The 15,113-nt window shown below is 42.0% G+C and overlaps 2 protein-coding genes across 3 annotated transcripts in view; both read left to right on the plus strand.

Annotated features, from left to right (window-relative positions):
* The window catches only part of LOC139424237 (uncharacterized), a 511,968-nt gene that overhangs the window by 476,006 nt on the left and 20,849 nt on the right, over positions 1 to 15,113 (plus strand). The window contains 1 exon segment of the mRNA XM_071175916.1: positions 10,760 to 10,808. Coding sequence (XP_071032017.1) covers positions 10,760 to 10,808 — 49 coding nt within the window.
* On the plus strand, positions 5,537 to 10,603 carry LOC139424393 (zinc finger protein ZFP2-like). 2 transcript variants are annotated; one of them, XM_071176165.1, is made up of 3 exons: positions 5,537 to 5,619; positions 7,320 to 7,473; positions 9,200 to 10,603. In XM_071176165.1, exons 1-3 carry the CDS (start codon positions 5,611 to 5,613, stop codon positions 10,399 to 10,401), a joined length of 1,365 nt encoding a protein of 454 aa, XP_071032266.1. In that variant the 5' UTR covers positions 5,537 to 5,610; the 3' UTR covers positions 10,402 to 10,603. The 2 variants fall into 2 exon arrangements, with proteins under 2 accessions (XP_071032266.1, XP_071032267.1); XM_071176166.1 differs by having other exon boundaries at positions 5,540 to 5,619; positions 7,353 to 7,473.

The raw sequence follows: 15,113 nt of genomic DNA on the forward strand, positions 1-15,113 counted from the left end.
CTCTCTAGCAAACTTCAGATGGGCCTGGACATGTACTGGCTTAAGCAGGGGGACACGTCTGGCACTGCAGGATTTGAGTCCCTGGTGGCGTAGTGTGTTACTGATGGTAGGCTTTGTTACTTTGGTCCCAGCTCTCTGCAGGTCATTCACTAGGTCCCCCCGTGAGGTTCTGGGATTTTTGCTCACCGTTCTTATGATCACTTTGACCCCACAGGGTGAGATTTTGCGTGGAGCCCCAGATCGAGGGAGATTATCAGTGGTCTTGTATGTCTTTCATTTCCTAATAATTGCTCCCACAGTTGATTTCTTCAAACCAAGCTGTTTTCCTATTGCAGATTCAGTCTTCCCAGCCTGGTGCAGGTCTACAATTTTGTTTTTTGTGTCCTTTGACAGCTCTTTGGCCATAGTGGAGTTTGGAGTGTGACTGTTTGAGGTTGTGGACAGGTGTCTTTTATACTGAAAACAAGTTCAAACAGGTGCCATTAATACAGGTAACGAGTGGAGGACAGAGCCTCTTAAAGAAGAAGTTACAGGTCTGTGAGAGCCAGGAATCTTGCTTGTTTGTAGGTGACCAAATACCATTTTCCACCATAATTTGCAAATAAATTCATTAAAAATCCTACAATGTGATTTTCTTTTCTCATTTTGTCTGTAATAGTTGAAGTGTACCTATGATGCAAATTTACAGGCATCTCATCTTTTTAAGTGGGAGCTTGCACAATTGGTGGCTGACTAAATACTTTTTTGCCCCACTGTACACCCACACTTCGAACCCTATTCAGACTTGAGAACTTAACATCGACGAGAGTCCAAAAATATTGCCTAATGTCCACATTTTATTGACTTAAGTCCATGTTACGTCAACATATCTCAAGATTGAATCGGGCCCTTCATACACATCATGCAATATACATTGTAATTGTTGTAGTTTTTAGTAAAATGTTTTGTAAAATGCAGTATAATTTATCATGAAAATGATTTGGGGTTAAACCATCTCTTTTAAAACAAAAGTATTTGCTGGACTTGATTTCACTTAGTACACTCCATGTATTAAATAACACAATATAATCAGCTTTATTTAATGAGGCCTAACAATAAATCTACACAGTGATTTAAATGTTTTCTCTTTCCGTCCTGAATGAGGTAAGTCACAGGTCCCAGTTTCCAGATTACTGTCGCCTGAATCCATTTCCCTGTCACACTTGTTCTTCCTCCTGGAAAACTCGAAGGTGTAGTCTACCATGGTCATGGTGTTTATTTTGTTTAGCATGTTTTTCTTCCACTGTTTTAGCTAAGTCAGGTCGGAGTAGGTTGAAGCTTGTTCAGATCTGGCGCTTCAGGAAGAGCTCAGCAGGGGTCTGACGTGACTCTGTGGGGGGTCCTGCAGAACATTGGCTCAGCGATGCTTGAGAAAGACAGTAGATTGTCTGTTGTCCTCAAACGTTTTTTTTCAGAGTGCGCTTGAGTATCTGGACTGACCTTTCTGCTGCACCATTCGAGGCAGGATGGTAAGCAGGAAGGGTCTGCTTGATTCTGTTGTTTTTTGGGAATTGTTTGAAAGCAGAAGAGACCAGCTGGGGTCCATTATCAGAGACAATTCCATTGCACAATCCATAGGCTGCAAACAGCATTCGTAGGTTTTTGATGAAGTTCGTTAATGTCTTTGAAGTTTTGTGAAGAACTTCCAACCACTTTGAATCACTATCAATTATCACCTCATAAAGGAATGTTCTCACCCAGCAAAGGAATGTTCTCACCCAGCAAAGGAATGTTCTCACCTCGGAAAGGAATGTTCTCACCCAGCAAAGGAATGTTCTCACCCAGCAAAAGAATGTTCTCACCCATCAAAGGAATGTTCTCACCCAGCAAATGAATGTTCACACCCAGCAAAGGAATGTTCTCACCCAGCAAAGGAATGTTCTCACCCAGCAAAGGAATGTTCTCACCTCGCAAAGGAATGTTCTCACCCAGCAAAGGAATGTTCTCACCCAGCAAAGGAATGTTCTCACCCAGCAAAGGAATGTTCTCACCTCGCAAAGGAATGTTCTCACCCAGCAAAGGAATGTTCTCACCCAGCAAAGGAATGTTCTCACCCAGCAAAGGAATGTTCTCACCCAGCAAAGGAATGTTCTCACCCAGCAAAGGAATGTTCTCACCCAGCAAAGGAATGGTCTCACCCAGCAAAGGAATGGTCTCACCCAGCAAAGGAATGGTCTCACCCAGCAAAGGAATGGTCTCACCCAGCAAAGGAATGGTCTCACCCAGCAAAGGAATGGTCTCACCCAGCAAAGGAATGGTCTCACCCAGCAAAGGAATGGTCTCACCTCGCAAAGGAATGGTCTCACCCAGCAAAGGAATGGTCTCACCCAGCAAAGGAATGGTCTCACCCAGCAAAGGAATGGTCTCACCAAGCAAAGGAATTTTCGGCAGGTGAGTCAGAGCATCATGGAAACACAGTTCCGAGACAGCAGCCTCTGTGTCTAACTGCATGTCCAAATCCTTTCCATCCAATGTGACATTCATTGTAATGCCCTTTTCCCATTAGAAGAAGTGTAAACTGTATACACCCCAAAAAACTGAATCATCCTCCTTACTCTTGCCCTGGCTCTGAGCAGTATCAACATAGTGTGTCTGTCCTGCTCTGCCGTTCCTACATGCAATGTGTCCAACTTTAAAACAGACATGTATTTCTCATTTTTGAATCTGCAACCACGAGCAGAATGTTTTCCTCTGCGCTTGTAGCATGGTTGCTGACCAGAATTCTCTTGCCCTGTGTTATTTTTTTATACTGTTTCTCTCCATTGTCATTTCTGCCCTTGAACTGTCCGTTTCCTGTCCTGGGAAATGTTTTAGCATTTTTATTCACTGCATTTACTGATGGAGCCTCATTTGTTACTCTGTAATATCCCTGGTGTACTTGGAAGCTAACTCCATTGATAATGCCATTTCACATGCCTTTCTGAATGTTCGATCCTTCTCTGCTAGCATCTTGTGCTGCAAAGCTTCAGAGCTCAGTCCACTAACAAACTGATCTCTCAATGCTTTTCCTAGATATGGCCAAAAACACAACTACCTGACAGCTATCACAAAGCCAGCGCATAATCAGACACATACTTCCTTCTGGTTATGTTTTTTTCAAATGAAATTGCTCCGCAATCACCAGAGGTTTTGGTTTGTAGTGAGCTAGCAACACTAGCTTCAGTTCCTCATACTGGAAAGTACTTGTATCAGGTGTGATAGCTCTTTAATAGTCCATATGTCTCTGCACCGATCACAGAAGGAAACACACGGACATTCTTGTCGTCTTTAATGTCATTTGCAAACATCCATAGCTCCAAAATCTCAAGATAGCTTTCAAAATCCTCCAGCGATTCTTTGTACTCGTCCACTTGTCCGCCTTGTATAGTAGCCATTTTCCATCGCCACTGTTCTCTGGGCTAATATCTCTGCAATAGTTCTGTATGTTCTTCCTGACAGGTGCATGGCTGCTCCATTTACAATCCTCACGTTTGTTCTTTTGAATCCATTTGTCGTATTTGAGGTTTTATCACCTATAGAACAACTAATAATAACAACTGGACAGGAGAGAGGAGCTCATCTGGGAAACTTTACTAATTCAGAAAATGGTAGAATAACACCGGCATGTTTGAGGCAGCACGTTCTATCAAAGTTCAGAGGTCACAGGATTAACTGAGGCTTAATACAGTTGTTTGCCAGCCACTAGGGCGTTCTCGGGTGAAGCTCATGGGAAATAAATAAGGAAAGTTTACGTGGACTGGGGAAGAGGAACAAAAATGCTGTAAATGGCTGTAACACTACACTGACATGATTACCATTCAAGTAAACAGTACCTTTCACGTAGGTGTTTATATTATAAGCTCATAAAAAGGGTAACAACAATTCAGGTTAGTGATAATTGTATCTAGGCAGATTACCATGTTAATAAAAAAATATATATATATATTTTAAACCTTTATTTAACTAGGCAAGTCAGTTAAAAACAAATTCCTATGTACAATGGTGGCCTACCCCGGCCAAACCTGGGCCGATTGTGTGCCGCCCTATGGGACTCCACCGGATGTGATGCAGCCTGGACTAAAACCTGGGACTACAGTGATGACTCTTGCACTGAGATGCAGTGCCTTAGACTGCTACTCCACTCAGGAGCAATCTATTACACCATCCATCCACCAGACTAGAATAGACCTACACAGAGTCTGTGTCTGAAATGGCACACCAGATGCTTTTCAACTTTCTGTGGAGAACGCGTGCCTGTCATATTAGGAAACTGTTGCATTGAACACTTATGAGTATGGTGGGCTGAATTTTCTGGACAATCCTACCTTAAGCAATACTTTTAAGATCAGTTTGATAAAACACTTCCTAAGAAGACCCACTTCTATGTGGAACTGCATTCCTCATCATGCCTTTTCTACTTTTGGTGGCCTTAACTTCATGTTGGTTTGCTATTGACAAAGTTCCAGTGAAACTCTGCTTTTCATCAACAGGTTTTCTAGTCATTAACCTTCATTTTTAGAAGCATAATTTCTCTCCACACATATATTATATCTGGAATAATCAGCACATATTGTATAACAATGAATCCTTGTTTTTAAAATATTGGTTCAGAAATAATATCCTATTGGTGAGACAACCTGTAAATGCAGAGTAGTTTACTTCATTATGACTCATTCTTATCACTTTACAAGATTCCTGTAAGGCCTAAAGAGTTTACAATTATTTTAGTCTCCATTCCCTCAAGTGTTGCTTTATTTTGTATTTACTTATTTAACTAGGCAAGTCAGTTTAGAACAAATTCTTATTTTCAATGACAGCGGGTTAAAAACGGCTTTGTTCAGGGGCAGAACAACAGACAGCAGAACTACCTTGTCAGCTCGGGGACTCAATCTCGCAACCTTCCGGTTACTAGTCCAATGCTTTAACCACTAGGCTACCTGCCGCCCCATTATTCAGGAGCATGTTAAGACCCTCAGAACCTACCTTCGATTACCCCTGTTGACTCAATAGTAGTAAAGATTTGTTTTTGTTTGTTTTAGTCCATTCAACAACAGAGCGATACTTGCCTTGTATCAACAGGATTTTGTATCTCTCTATACACCTTATGTAATTCCTTATTGGAATCGTTTTATTGATAATATCTGTTGTCTCATACATACGTACTTTCTAACACAATTAAGGAAGTTTATTATAAAATAATTCATTAATATTACCCTGCCAACCACTAAATGAAGAATAAAAAATAGAAACATTCAAATTGTACCTTTTGCAACAGTTTTGCATCTTTGAATGGTATTAATGTAAAGAATTTTTGGCAAGACATCAGTAGATTTATAATGGAAAATCTGCATTTAGATTTGACACTATTATGGAGAGACGTATTACATTCATTCTTTACCGACGATAGAAATCATTTGGATCATTTGGACATTTTTATTATTCATTCACTCGCCGTACAGTAGGTGGCAGCAATACGGCAATAGGTGTAGTCTGCCATAAAACCTTAAAGAAGAACAAGACAACAGGAAATTGTTGACGAGAACAGCTTGGGTCGAACAGTTCATATCATACAAAGGAACAGTAGCTTCCACAATGGATCGGGTAAGTCTGGTTTTAACATTATATGCCCGCCGTGTTGTATAAAATGTCTAGGCCTAGTTTTCATCATATTTGAACCTCTACATTGCTGTGTTCTGTTTGGAGCGGCAGGTAGACTAGTGGTTAGAGCGTTGGGTCAGTAACCGAATCACGGAGCTGACCAGATAAACATATGTCGTTCTGTTCCTGAACAAGGCAGGTGACCCACTGTTGATGGTCAGTCATTGTAAATAAGAATTTGTTCTTAACTGACTTGCCTAGTTAATTTATATATTTTTAAATAGCCTACAACTAAATAATTTGTATTTATTGTGGATACTCTTCCTGGGGTCCAGCAAAATTAAGACTCTGTGACTATGACCTAATTCTCTCCTTCCGCCCAGTGTGCACATGTTCACATTCCTTCACTGGTTTCTTACACATGAGCCATTATTTGACCAGATATTCAAGTGGCCGTTCTAACAAAGAAAATAAATGGCTGCAGTTTAAAACACGTTGTTTTTCCCTCGTGGTATCCCCGTCGAAACCGGATGCAGTTTGATTGCCATTTTAAGGGAGGTCTAATTCCCTAAAGTTGGCCCTCGATTTAGCTTGAAGGAGCGATTGAACAACTTTGGTCGCTTGCGGGGATGATATGACCCACAATTCAATGCAAACTGTAGTCACATGTCAAACTCTGGTGGCCGCGAAGTGTCAAATTTAATCAACAAGTTGCATTTAAGGCATCTCAGAAAAATATTAATCGAGCGGTCTAAAGAAAATATATTGATTTTAGCTTTGGAAAATTGGCTCAGTTTCGTAGTGATGAGTGCAATTCAGAAATGTATTGGAATAAATGACCATACTATGGGTAACTGTAGCTAGCTACCGGACAGGAGTGCTAGCTAGACACGTTAGCTTACTCGGTTCATTAATAGCCTTAGGTTGGTTGTTTTTAAGTTAAACTTCAAGATTTCCACCAAGGACGTTGCCTCTCCCATAATCACTCTCCCAAGCTTGGGCAAGGGACATTTTAAGGTAGACTCGGATGTAAAACGTCATTCAAGGGCTGAGGATTTAGAGCCGAGGGCTGTTGAATTTGAAATGTAGCTGGAAGGCAATCAGGAAGATGCAAGATCAGATGGGACCATTATAGACAATGAGAGGGCAGATATGCGTGTTTCCACTAGTTACACAGCCACAGAGTCAAACGCCTATAACGTATTTTTATTCATTTAGGGTTATGCATAAAGTTAGTGTTTGCAAGGTTAAGGTTAAAATCACATTTAAAAAGACCAGTTGTGTAACTGGGCGTGGGTTGTGGTAACTAGTGATGACCAGGCACTACTTCCATACAAAGTGTTTTTTTTTCTCAAAGTTGCCTGGATGTGACGTGGCCTACTTTTACCAATACACTAACTAACTAACAACCTACTCGTTACGAAAATGTATATATGATCAAATAAGCCAGATTTTGGGCACAGTTATCCCTCTGGTTTCTCCTCTTCCGTGCTGTTCGATAGGAAATGACTGGTATAAGAAATACGGTGGAAATTAGCCCATGCCTCCACCAATCCAACGCTCTTATATTTGTGGGTTGCAGTGAACGATTTAACATTTCAGGTAAAAGGAGATATTCGAGGGATGCACCCAAATCAGAGGTTTAGACTGAATTAATATAATATTTGGTTTAATGATCAACTGTAATACGTCTTGTCGAACAGCAAAAGACTAGCCTGTCCCCCTCCACCCTCCAGGAGTCCCCAGGTCAACCGCCTCTCCGTACTTTACTGCTGGTTCTGGTCGACTGCAGAAAAACACCGGGGCAGAGTGGAACTGAGAGAGGAGAAGAGGAACATGGAGATGTGATTTCATTAAGTAAGAACCATGTGGATTAGATTACAGACTGCTTCTGTAACAATGAATTGGTTCATTATGTACTGATGAAAATATCTGGTCGTTCCACCTAATTTTGAGAAGTGTAACTTGCTCCCCCAAACGTTTGATTTCACCTCCATTTTAACGTTCTTTCATGAAGAGCACATGTTCAACTTCATAAAAACATGTTTTCCCAAGAGGTTATATGAAAATACATACTGTACTAAGTGCCAATGTGCTAAATAAAGTAAAAGGGGTCAACTGAAAACAACAACAACCACTAGTTTACATAGGTAGAATAGTCCTTTTAAATCAGCCACAAATCACACAAAAATATATTCTACCATATCAATTTATGGGTATAATGGTTCACTTGCTCAGTTTTCTACAACAAACACCAGATAACTGATAAAAAGACTAGAACCAGCTTACCTGCAAGGAACAGTTTCACCATATTACAACATGGGTTGACCTTAAAATGAGGGACAGATGTAAATTAATCAGTAATTAAATGAAATAAATAATGTTCAGAAATGACTGTCAAAGTAACCAAATAACTAGGGCTTTATATGCACACTCATAATTTGCCATTAAACATCTTACTCTGCTGATCTTAATTGGTGTAAGGTCATAACCGAAGTAAGGATACGCCTTTAAAAACACCTGGTTTTCTGAGAATTCTTTAGAATGATTAGGACATGTAAACACTTTAATCAGAGTTATAGAGGTGTATTTAATCTGTGTAGGTGCTAACACAAGCAGCGCCAGCTAACTTCTTTTGACCGAGTGCAGTGAACGTTTATTTTGATTGTCCATTTTTTTAGATGTGTCCATGTAAACAGGTTTATTAGGGAAATTGTTCATTCAAAGCATGTCAACGTTTAAATCAAACTCTTATACTAATTGACTTCACAATAATCGTATTATTCTGCACTTGTACTCAATGATGGTAAAACTTGGAGAAAATATTGTATTAGTTCGATTTTAACCCTTCTAGAAGTGACACAGGGTTGATGTGACAGGGTTGATGTGACAGGGTTGATGTGACAGGGTTGATGTGACAGGGTTGATGTGACAGGGTTGATGTGACAGGGTTGATGTGACAGGGTTGATGTGACAGGGTTGATGTGACAGGGTTGATGTGACAGGGTTGATGTGACAGGGTTGATGTGACAGGGTTGATGTGACAGGGTTGATGTGACAGGGTTGATGTGACAGGGTTGATGTGACAGGGTTGATGTGACAGGGTTGATGTGACAGGGTTGATGTGACAGGGTTGATGTGACAGGGTTGATGTGACAGGGTTGATGTGACAGGGTTGATGTGACAGGGTTGATGTGACAGGGTTGATGTGACAGGGTTGATGTGACAGGGTTGATGTGACAGGGTTGATGTGACAGGGTTGATGTGACAGGGTTGATGTGACAGGGTTGATGTGACAGGGTTGATGTGACTGGGTTGATGTGACTGGGTTGATGTGACTGGGTTGATGTGACAGGGTTGATGTGACAGGGTTGATGTGGGGACTTTTCAAATTCAGAATTTTGTCACTTTATCAAGTCTTAATTCATATTATTTAATAACAGATTTAAAATGTAATACTGATGTACAATTTCTACTAGAAAAATATGAAAGGGAAGCAAAAGGCCTTAATTTCATGGAAGGACCCATCTGTTTACGGACCCATCTTTGCAAAACCTAACTATTCAATGCCTTTGTTTCACAGGGGACATCCCTAATCGTTGCTCTCTTAGAGGGAGGGGCTTATCATCTGGGGAGCCTCAACAACATCATGATGCTGACAAGAAAAAGAATAGTCTCTCCAGATCAGAACACCTCAAACACCAGCATAGAGGTACAGGGAAGAAATCTCACCACTGCTCTGTCTGTGGGAAGAGTTTTGCTAAACAAGACTTGACTATTCATGAGCAAATTCACACCGGAGAGAAACCGTTCCACTGCTCTCAGTGCGGGAAGAGTTTCACTGCATCTAAAACTTTAAAATCTCATCAGAGAATTCATACAGGGGAGAGGCCTTACCCCTACTTTGATTGTGAGAAATGCTTCAAACAATCAGGATCCCAGACTACACAAAAACACACAGGACAGCCTTATAGCTGTGATCAGTGTGGGAAGAGTTTTACTCGAGATTACACCCTGACTGTACACCAGCGCATACACACGGGAGAGAAACCTTATAGCTGTGATCTGTGTGGGAAGAGCTTTAATCACTCAGGAGACCTAACTGCACACCAGCGCATACACACAGGGGAGAAGCCTTATAGCTGTGATCAGTGTGGGAAGAGTTTCAGTCAATTAGGACAACTGATTATACACCAACGCATACACACAGGAGAGAAGCCTTATAGCTGTGATCAGTGTGGGAAGAGTTTTACTCGAGATTACACCCTGACTGTACACCAGCGCATACACACGGGAGAGAAACCTTATAGCTGTGATCAGTGTGGGAAGAGCTTCAATCAATCAGGAGCCCTAACTGCACACCAGCACATACACACAGGGGAGAAGCCTTATAGCTGTGATCATTGTGGGAAGAGCTTCAATCAGTCAGGAAACCTGACTAGACACCAGCGCATACACACAGGAGAGAGGCCTTATAGCTGTGATCAGTGTGGGAAGAGTTTCAGTCAATCAGGACAACTGATTATACACCAACGCATACACACAGGAGAGAAGCCTTATAGCTGTGATCAGTGTGGGAAGAGCTTCAATCATTCAGGACACCTGACTATTCACCAGCGCATACACACAGGAGAGAAACCTTACTCCTGTCTATGTGGAAATAGCTTTGCTCATTCATGGTCACTGAAAAACCACCAGAAAACACAAACATGTTTTATTTTATCTCCCTCCTACAGCACCGGTTCCAGATCTCTAAATGAAGTTTCAATAGAAATCATCTTGTAAAGAGTCATCTATTTCCCATTATCTAACTAAGTCTTATTACCATGGTAACTTGTGTCGCATAATATGCAGCTGCATATTATGCTGTATCTTATTTCATTAACTCCTATTATCCTTTAAATAACAATAGAATAATGTTTCAACAATACTAAGTGTGTATTCATGTATTCAGGAGATCAATAAATTAAATCCATTATCTGCTCAACCCCATCTGCTTCTCACTTCTTTTATATGTTTTTTATATGGACCAGAGGCCTCTTCTAGAATATTTTGCACCAAAAAGATCTTGACATATTTATTGTAAAACCCTTTAACATGTTGTAGTGCATCTGATGGGCCATACAGAAGAATGCAGCTATAGGAAATGTTGTTGTTCTAATCCTTTGTCTGTCTGGCTTCATGTGGTTCAGGTGACCATTTTTCTAAAGACTTATCTTTCACTTTATCATCTTGATTGTTATTCAATGACTGATTCATTAATTTGTGTAAAAAACATGAAGAAAGCCTCAATCTGACATGGGGCATAGCAGGGAATGGACAGGTGAGTTGAGGTCAAAAAGTATTTGTTTTCTTTCAGATCTTTTTATCAGTGCTTGATTAATCTTGCCTGGCACAGTGGAACCAATGGAATAGTCCCAAGGTATGTTTGTCTGTCTTTTCTCCTCCAGGAAGACTCAATCCAGTTCATGACAACGTCTCAGGCATGGCCATGGCCCCTACTGCGGCATAGACAAACAGGGTGATGTTGACTACACCAATGCCCACCTCTCTTGATCCAATAACCAGGAAGTGCCTCTGTACTCCACTGTCCAACCTCCTCAACCCCAGAAAGAAGATGAGGATGTCTAGTTGGATGCTGTGTAATTCAACCCCCCCCCCCCTCCAGTACTGCCACCTGGCGAGCAAGTCCAGCAATTACAACATCTCAGGGAATTTACAAATTAGATGGTACTTGTGCTTGACCGTTAGGAATGCATACAATACTTGTATGTTATGCACACCAGCAGTTGTTTCATTTAAATGTATTAACATCTGTATAATTACTTAAAATGAGACCCCAGAAGTGAAGATTGATGATGACGTTGCGTCTCCTTTCATAACAGACCTCCGGCACAAAAAGCTGAGGATCTCTCTGTGCTCGATACCACAGTTAACAAACCCAGAACCAAGAAGACCACAACCAACAGACCTGAACACAATATTACTTTGAATACGTCCCAAATGGTACCTCTAGTGCACTATGTAGGCGATAGGGTCTAAATTTGGATGCACTCTGAACACCAGAAGACCTGAACACAAGATGACTCTGCCTGGGACTCAATCAAAGTTCCATAATGCACTTGCATTTGAAAGGTAATAACGATTGCAATTATCAGGGAAATTGTCTTTAAAAGCTGTGTTGTCAGCAGCACAAAAGAAGTCTTTCTATTTTTGTTACTTTTTATGATTAAAAATAGGGTCTACTGGCCTCCCGGGTGGCACAGTGGTCTAAGGCACTGCATCACAGTGCTAGCTGTGCCACCAGAGACTCTGGGATCGAGCCCAGGCTCTGTCGCAACCGGGAGGTCCGTGGGGCAATGCACAATTGGCCTAGCGTCGTCCGGGTTAGGGAGGGTTTGGCAGGTAGGGATAGCCTTGTCTCATCGCACACTAGCGACTCCTGTGGCGGGCCGGGCGCAGTGCACACTGACCCTGCCGGCTGGCTTCCCGGTTGGATGCGCGCTGTGTTAAGAAGCAGTGCGGCTTGGTTGGGTTGTGTTTCGGAGGACGCATGGCTCTCGACCTTCGTCTCTCCCGAGCCCGTACGGGAGTTGTAGCGATGAGACAAGACAGTAACTACTAATAACTGGATACCAAGAAAGGGGGTAAAAAAATATATATATATGGTCTACTATAGGGTTTAATATAGTATACTATAGGGTCTACTATAGGGTTTAATATAGTATACTCTTGGGTTTAATATAGTATACTCTTGGGTTTAATATAGTATACTATATGGTTTAATATACCCCGGCTAAACCCAAAGTGCTATACAGAAACCCAGCCTAAAACCCCAAACAGCAAGCAATGCAGGTGTAGAAGCACGGTGGCTAGGAAAAACTCCCTAGAAAGGCCAAAACCTAGGAAGAAACTTAGAGAGGAACCAGGCTATGAGGGGTGGCCAGTCCTCTTCTGGCTGTGCCGGGTGGAGATTATAACAGAACATGGCCAAGATGTTCAAATGTTCATAAATTATGTTGTGGAAATTTCCTCTATTTACCAAATCATTGGAGCAAACCACACACACAAGTCAGAGTTAGTTATCAAAGTCCATCTTTAATTATATGAGCTCTATCACAAACCCTGTGACTCTCAGATCAATTCGGTGTCTATCAATGAATTCTCTGAGAGTCCCCTCTACATTGAAACTGAGATCCTTTCATAGCAAAATACACAAAGAAAGACTTTACTTCAGAGAGGAGTATCCCTTAGCCAGACAGAGTTGGCTATAAATTATCGTTCAGTTTGGTCTCCTAAACAAAGCTCTTATTTCGTCCTTGGTACAAAATGGTACCAAGACATTACCCCCACCCTATGATATATATCAAAATGTCATTTAGATACAACCAATTCTAAATACAACCAATCCTGGACAAGCTCACGGAGAGGAGAGTGAGGCTTTAGGTTAAGATAGGGGCAACAGAGAGGGAGCATAGAATGATTCCAGACACTGCCATCCTCCTCTCCCTGATGGGAAAAGTAGGGAGTGACTGGCACACAGACACAGTGGAGCAAAAGATATGTTTACACATGATGACACCTTGACCTCTCCCCTCTCTGCGGCCCAAGCAACTTTGTCCTGACAGAGAACAGATAACTGCCAATGGCCACCACTATAGTACAACAAAATACATTCTTATGAGAAATAACTCATAAGCATATCATGATAATAAAACATCCTATCTATGTTACCCAACTAATTATGATTATTTCCCAACAATGACCAGCATGGTTAAATAATAGTAATCACAGTGAACAGGTCAGGATTCCATAGCCGCAGGCAGAACAGTTGAAACTGGAGCAGCAGCACGGCCAGGTGGACAGGGGACAACAAGGAGTCATCATGCTAGGTAATCCTGAGGCATGGTCCTAGGGCTCATGTCCTCCGAGATAGAGAGAAAGAAAGAAAGAATTAGAGAGAGCATACTTAAATTCACACGGGACACCGGATAAGACAGGATAAATACTCCAGATATAACAGACTGACCCTAGCCCCCTGACACAAACTACTGTAGCATATGTTTGTGGGTTGACTGTTGACTGTTGACTGTTGGGCCAAAAGGGATCCGTAACACATAAATACTGGAGGCTGAGACAGGAGGGGTCAGGAGACACTGTGGCCTCATCCGATGCCAAACCCCGGACAGGGCCAAACAGGCAGGATATAACCCCACCCACTTTGCCAAAGCACAGCCCCCACAATACTGGAGGGATATCTTCAACCACCAACTTACCATCCTGAGACAAGGCCGAGTATAGCCCACAAAGATCTCCACCACGGCACAACCCAAGGGGGGGCGCCAACCCAGACAGGAAGACCACGTCAGTGACTCAACCCACTCAAGTGACGCACCCCTCCTAGGAACAGCATGGAAAAGCACCAGTAAACCAGTTACTCTGCCCCTGTAATAGGGTTAGAGGCAGAGAATCCCAGTGGAGAGAGGAACCGGTCAGGCAGAGGCAGCAAGGGCGGTTCGTTGCTCCAGTGCCTTTCCGTTCACCTTCACACTCCTGGGACAGACTACACTCAAGCATAGGACCTACTGAAGAGATGAGTCTTCAGTAAAGACTTAAAGGTTGAGACCTGTGTTGTTGTGTGTTAATAACATTTAGACTACGTTACCCAGCAGGCTATGCGGCCACGGGAGTTGGTTAAAGAATGCCTTGCATGGCTAAACATGGAGTTGTCTAGCTGAAGTATATGTTCATTAAAAGTAGTTAAACCTATGCCCCGGTTTGTCATTATATAAGGAACAAACATAACATGGTGTCAGATTGGTCGTCGCTTTGACAAGACAGAGAAAAGAAAGGAGTAACTCTGCAAATTTCCGCGACGGAAATTGAACATTCTACCACAAGTCAAGTGACGTGAGTAGTCGAAGATGCTAGCTTGCAAGAGCGAGGACAACGAGCCGCAGCAGCGAGAGTGACAGCAGCGAGAGCGAGGCTGCATTGGAATCTGTTGACGAGCAAGTTGATGATTAACGTACTGAAGTAAGAGAAATTGACACTGTTCCTGTTCTCCGTCATGGATAGCCTTAGTCCTCCTACTCCTATGCAGTTAACAGTCAATTTAGCTGACAATTGGAAACGTTTCAAGCAGAGATTCAATATCTACCTAGCAGCCAGTGGTGCAGGGGGAGATGATGACAAATTGAAAGCTTCCATTTTTCTGCATGTTATTGGAGAGGATGCATTGGACATTTACAATAGCTTTCAGCAAGACGAGGCAAACTTGACATTGACTGTGCTAATGGCTAAATTTGAGGAGTACTTTGTACCAAGCCAGAACGTCACGTTTGAGAGATACAAGTTTTTCTCTCATGATCAGAAACAAGGAGTCAGTTTTGACCAGTATTTGACTGAGCTGAACACACTGAGCAAAACGTGTGAATTTGAAAATCTGAAAGACTCACTAGTGAAAGACAGGATAGTCTGTGGCATACTTGATAATG

The sequence above is a fragment of the Oncorhynchus clarkii genome, chromosome 13 (genome assembly GCF_045791955.1).
Source record: "Oncorhynchus clarkii lewisi isolate Uvic-CL-2024 chromosome 13, UVic_Ocla_1.0, whole genome shotgun sequence".
Classification (NCBI taxonomy): Eukaryota; Metazoa; Chordata; class Actinopteri; order Salmoniformes; family Salmonidae; genus Oncorhynchus; species Oncorhynchus clarkii.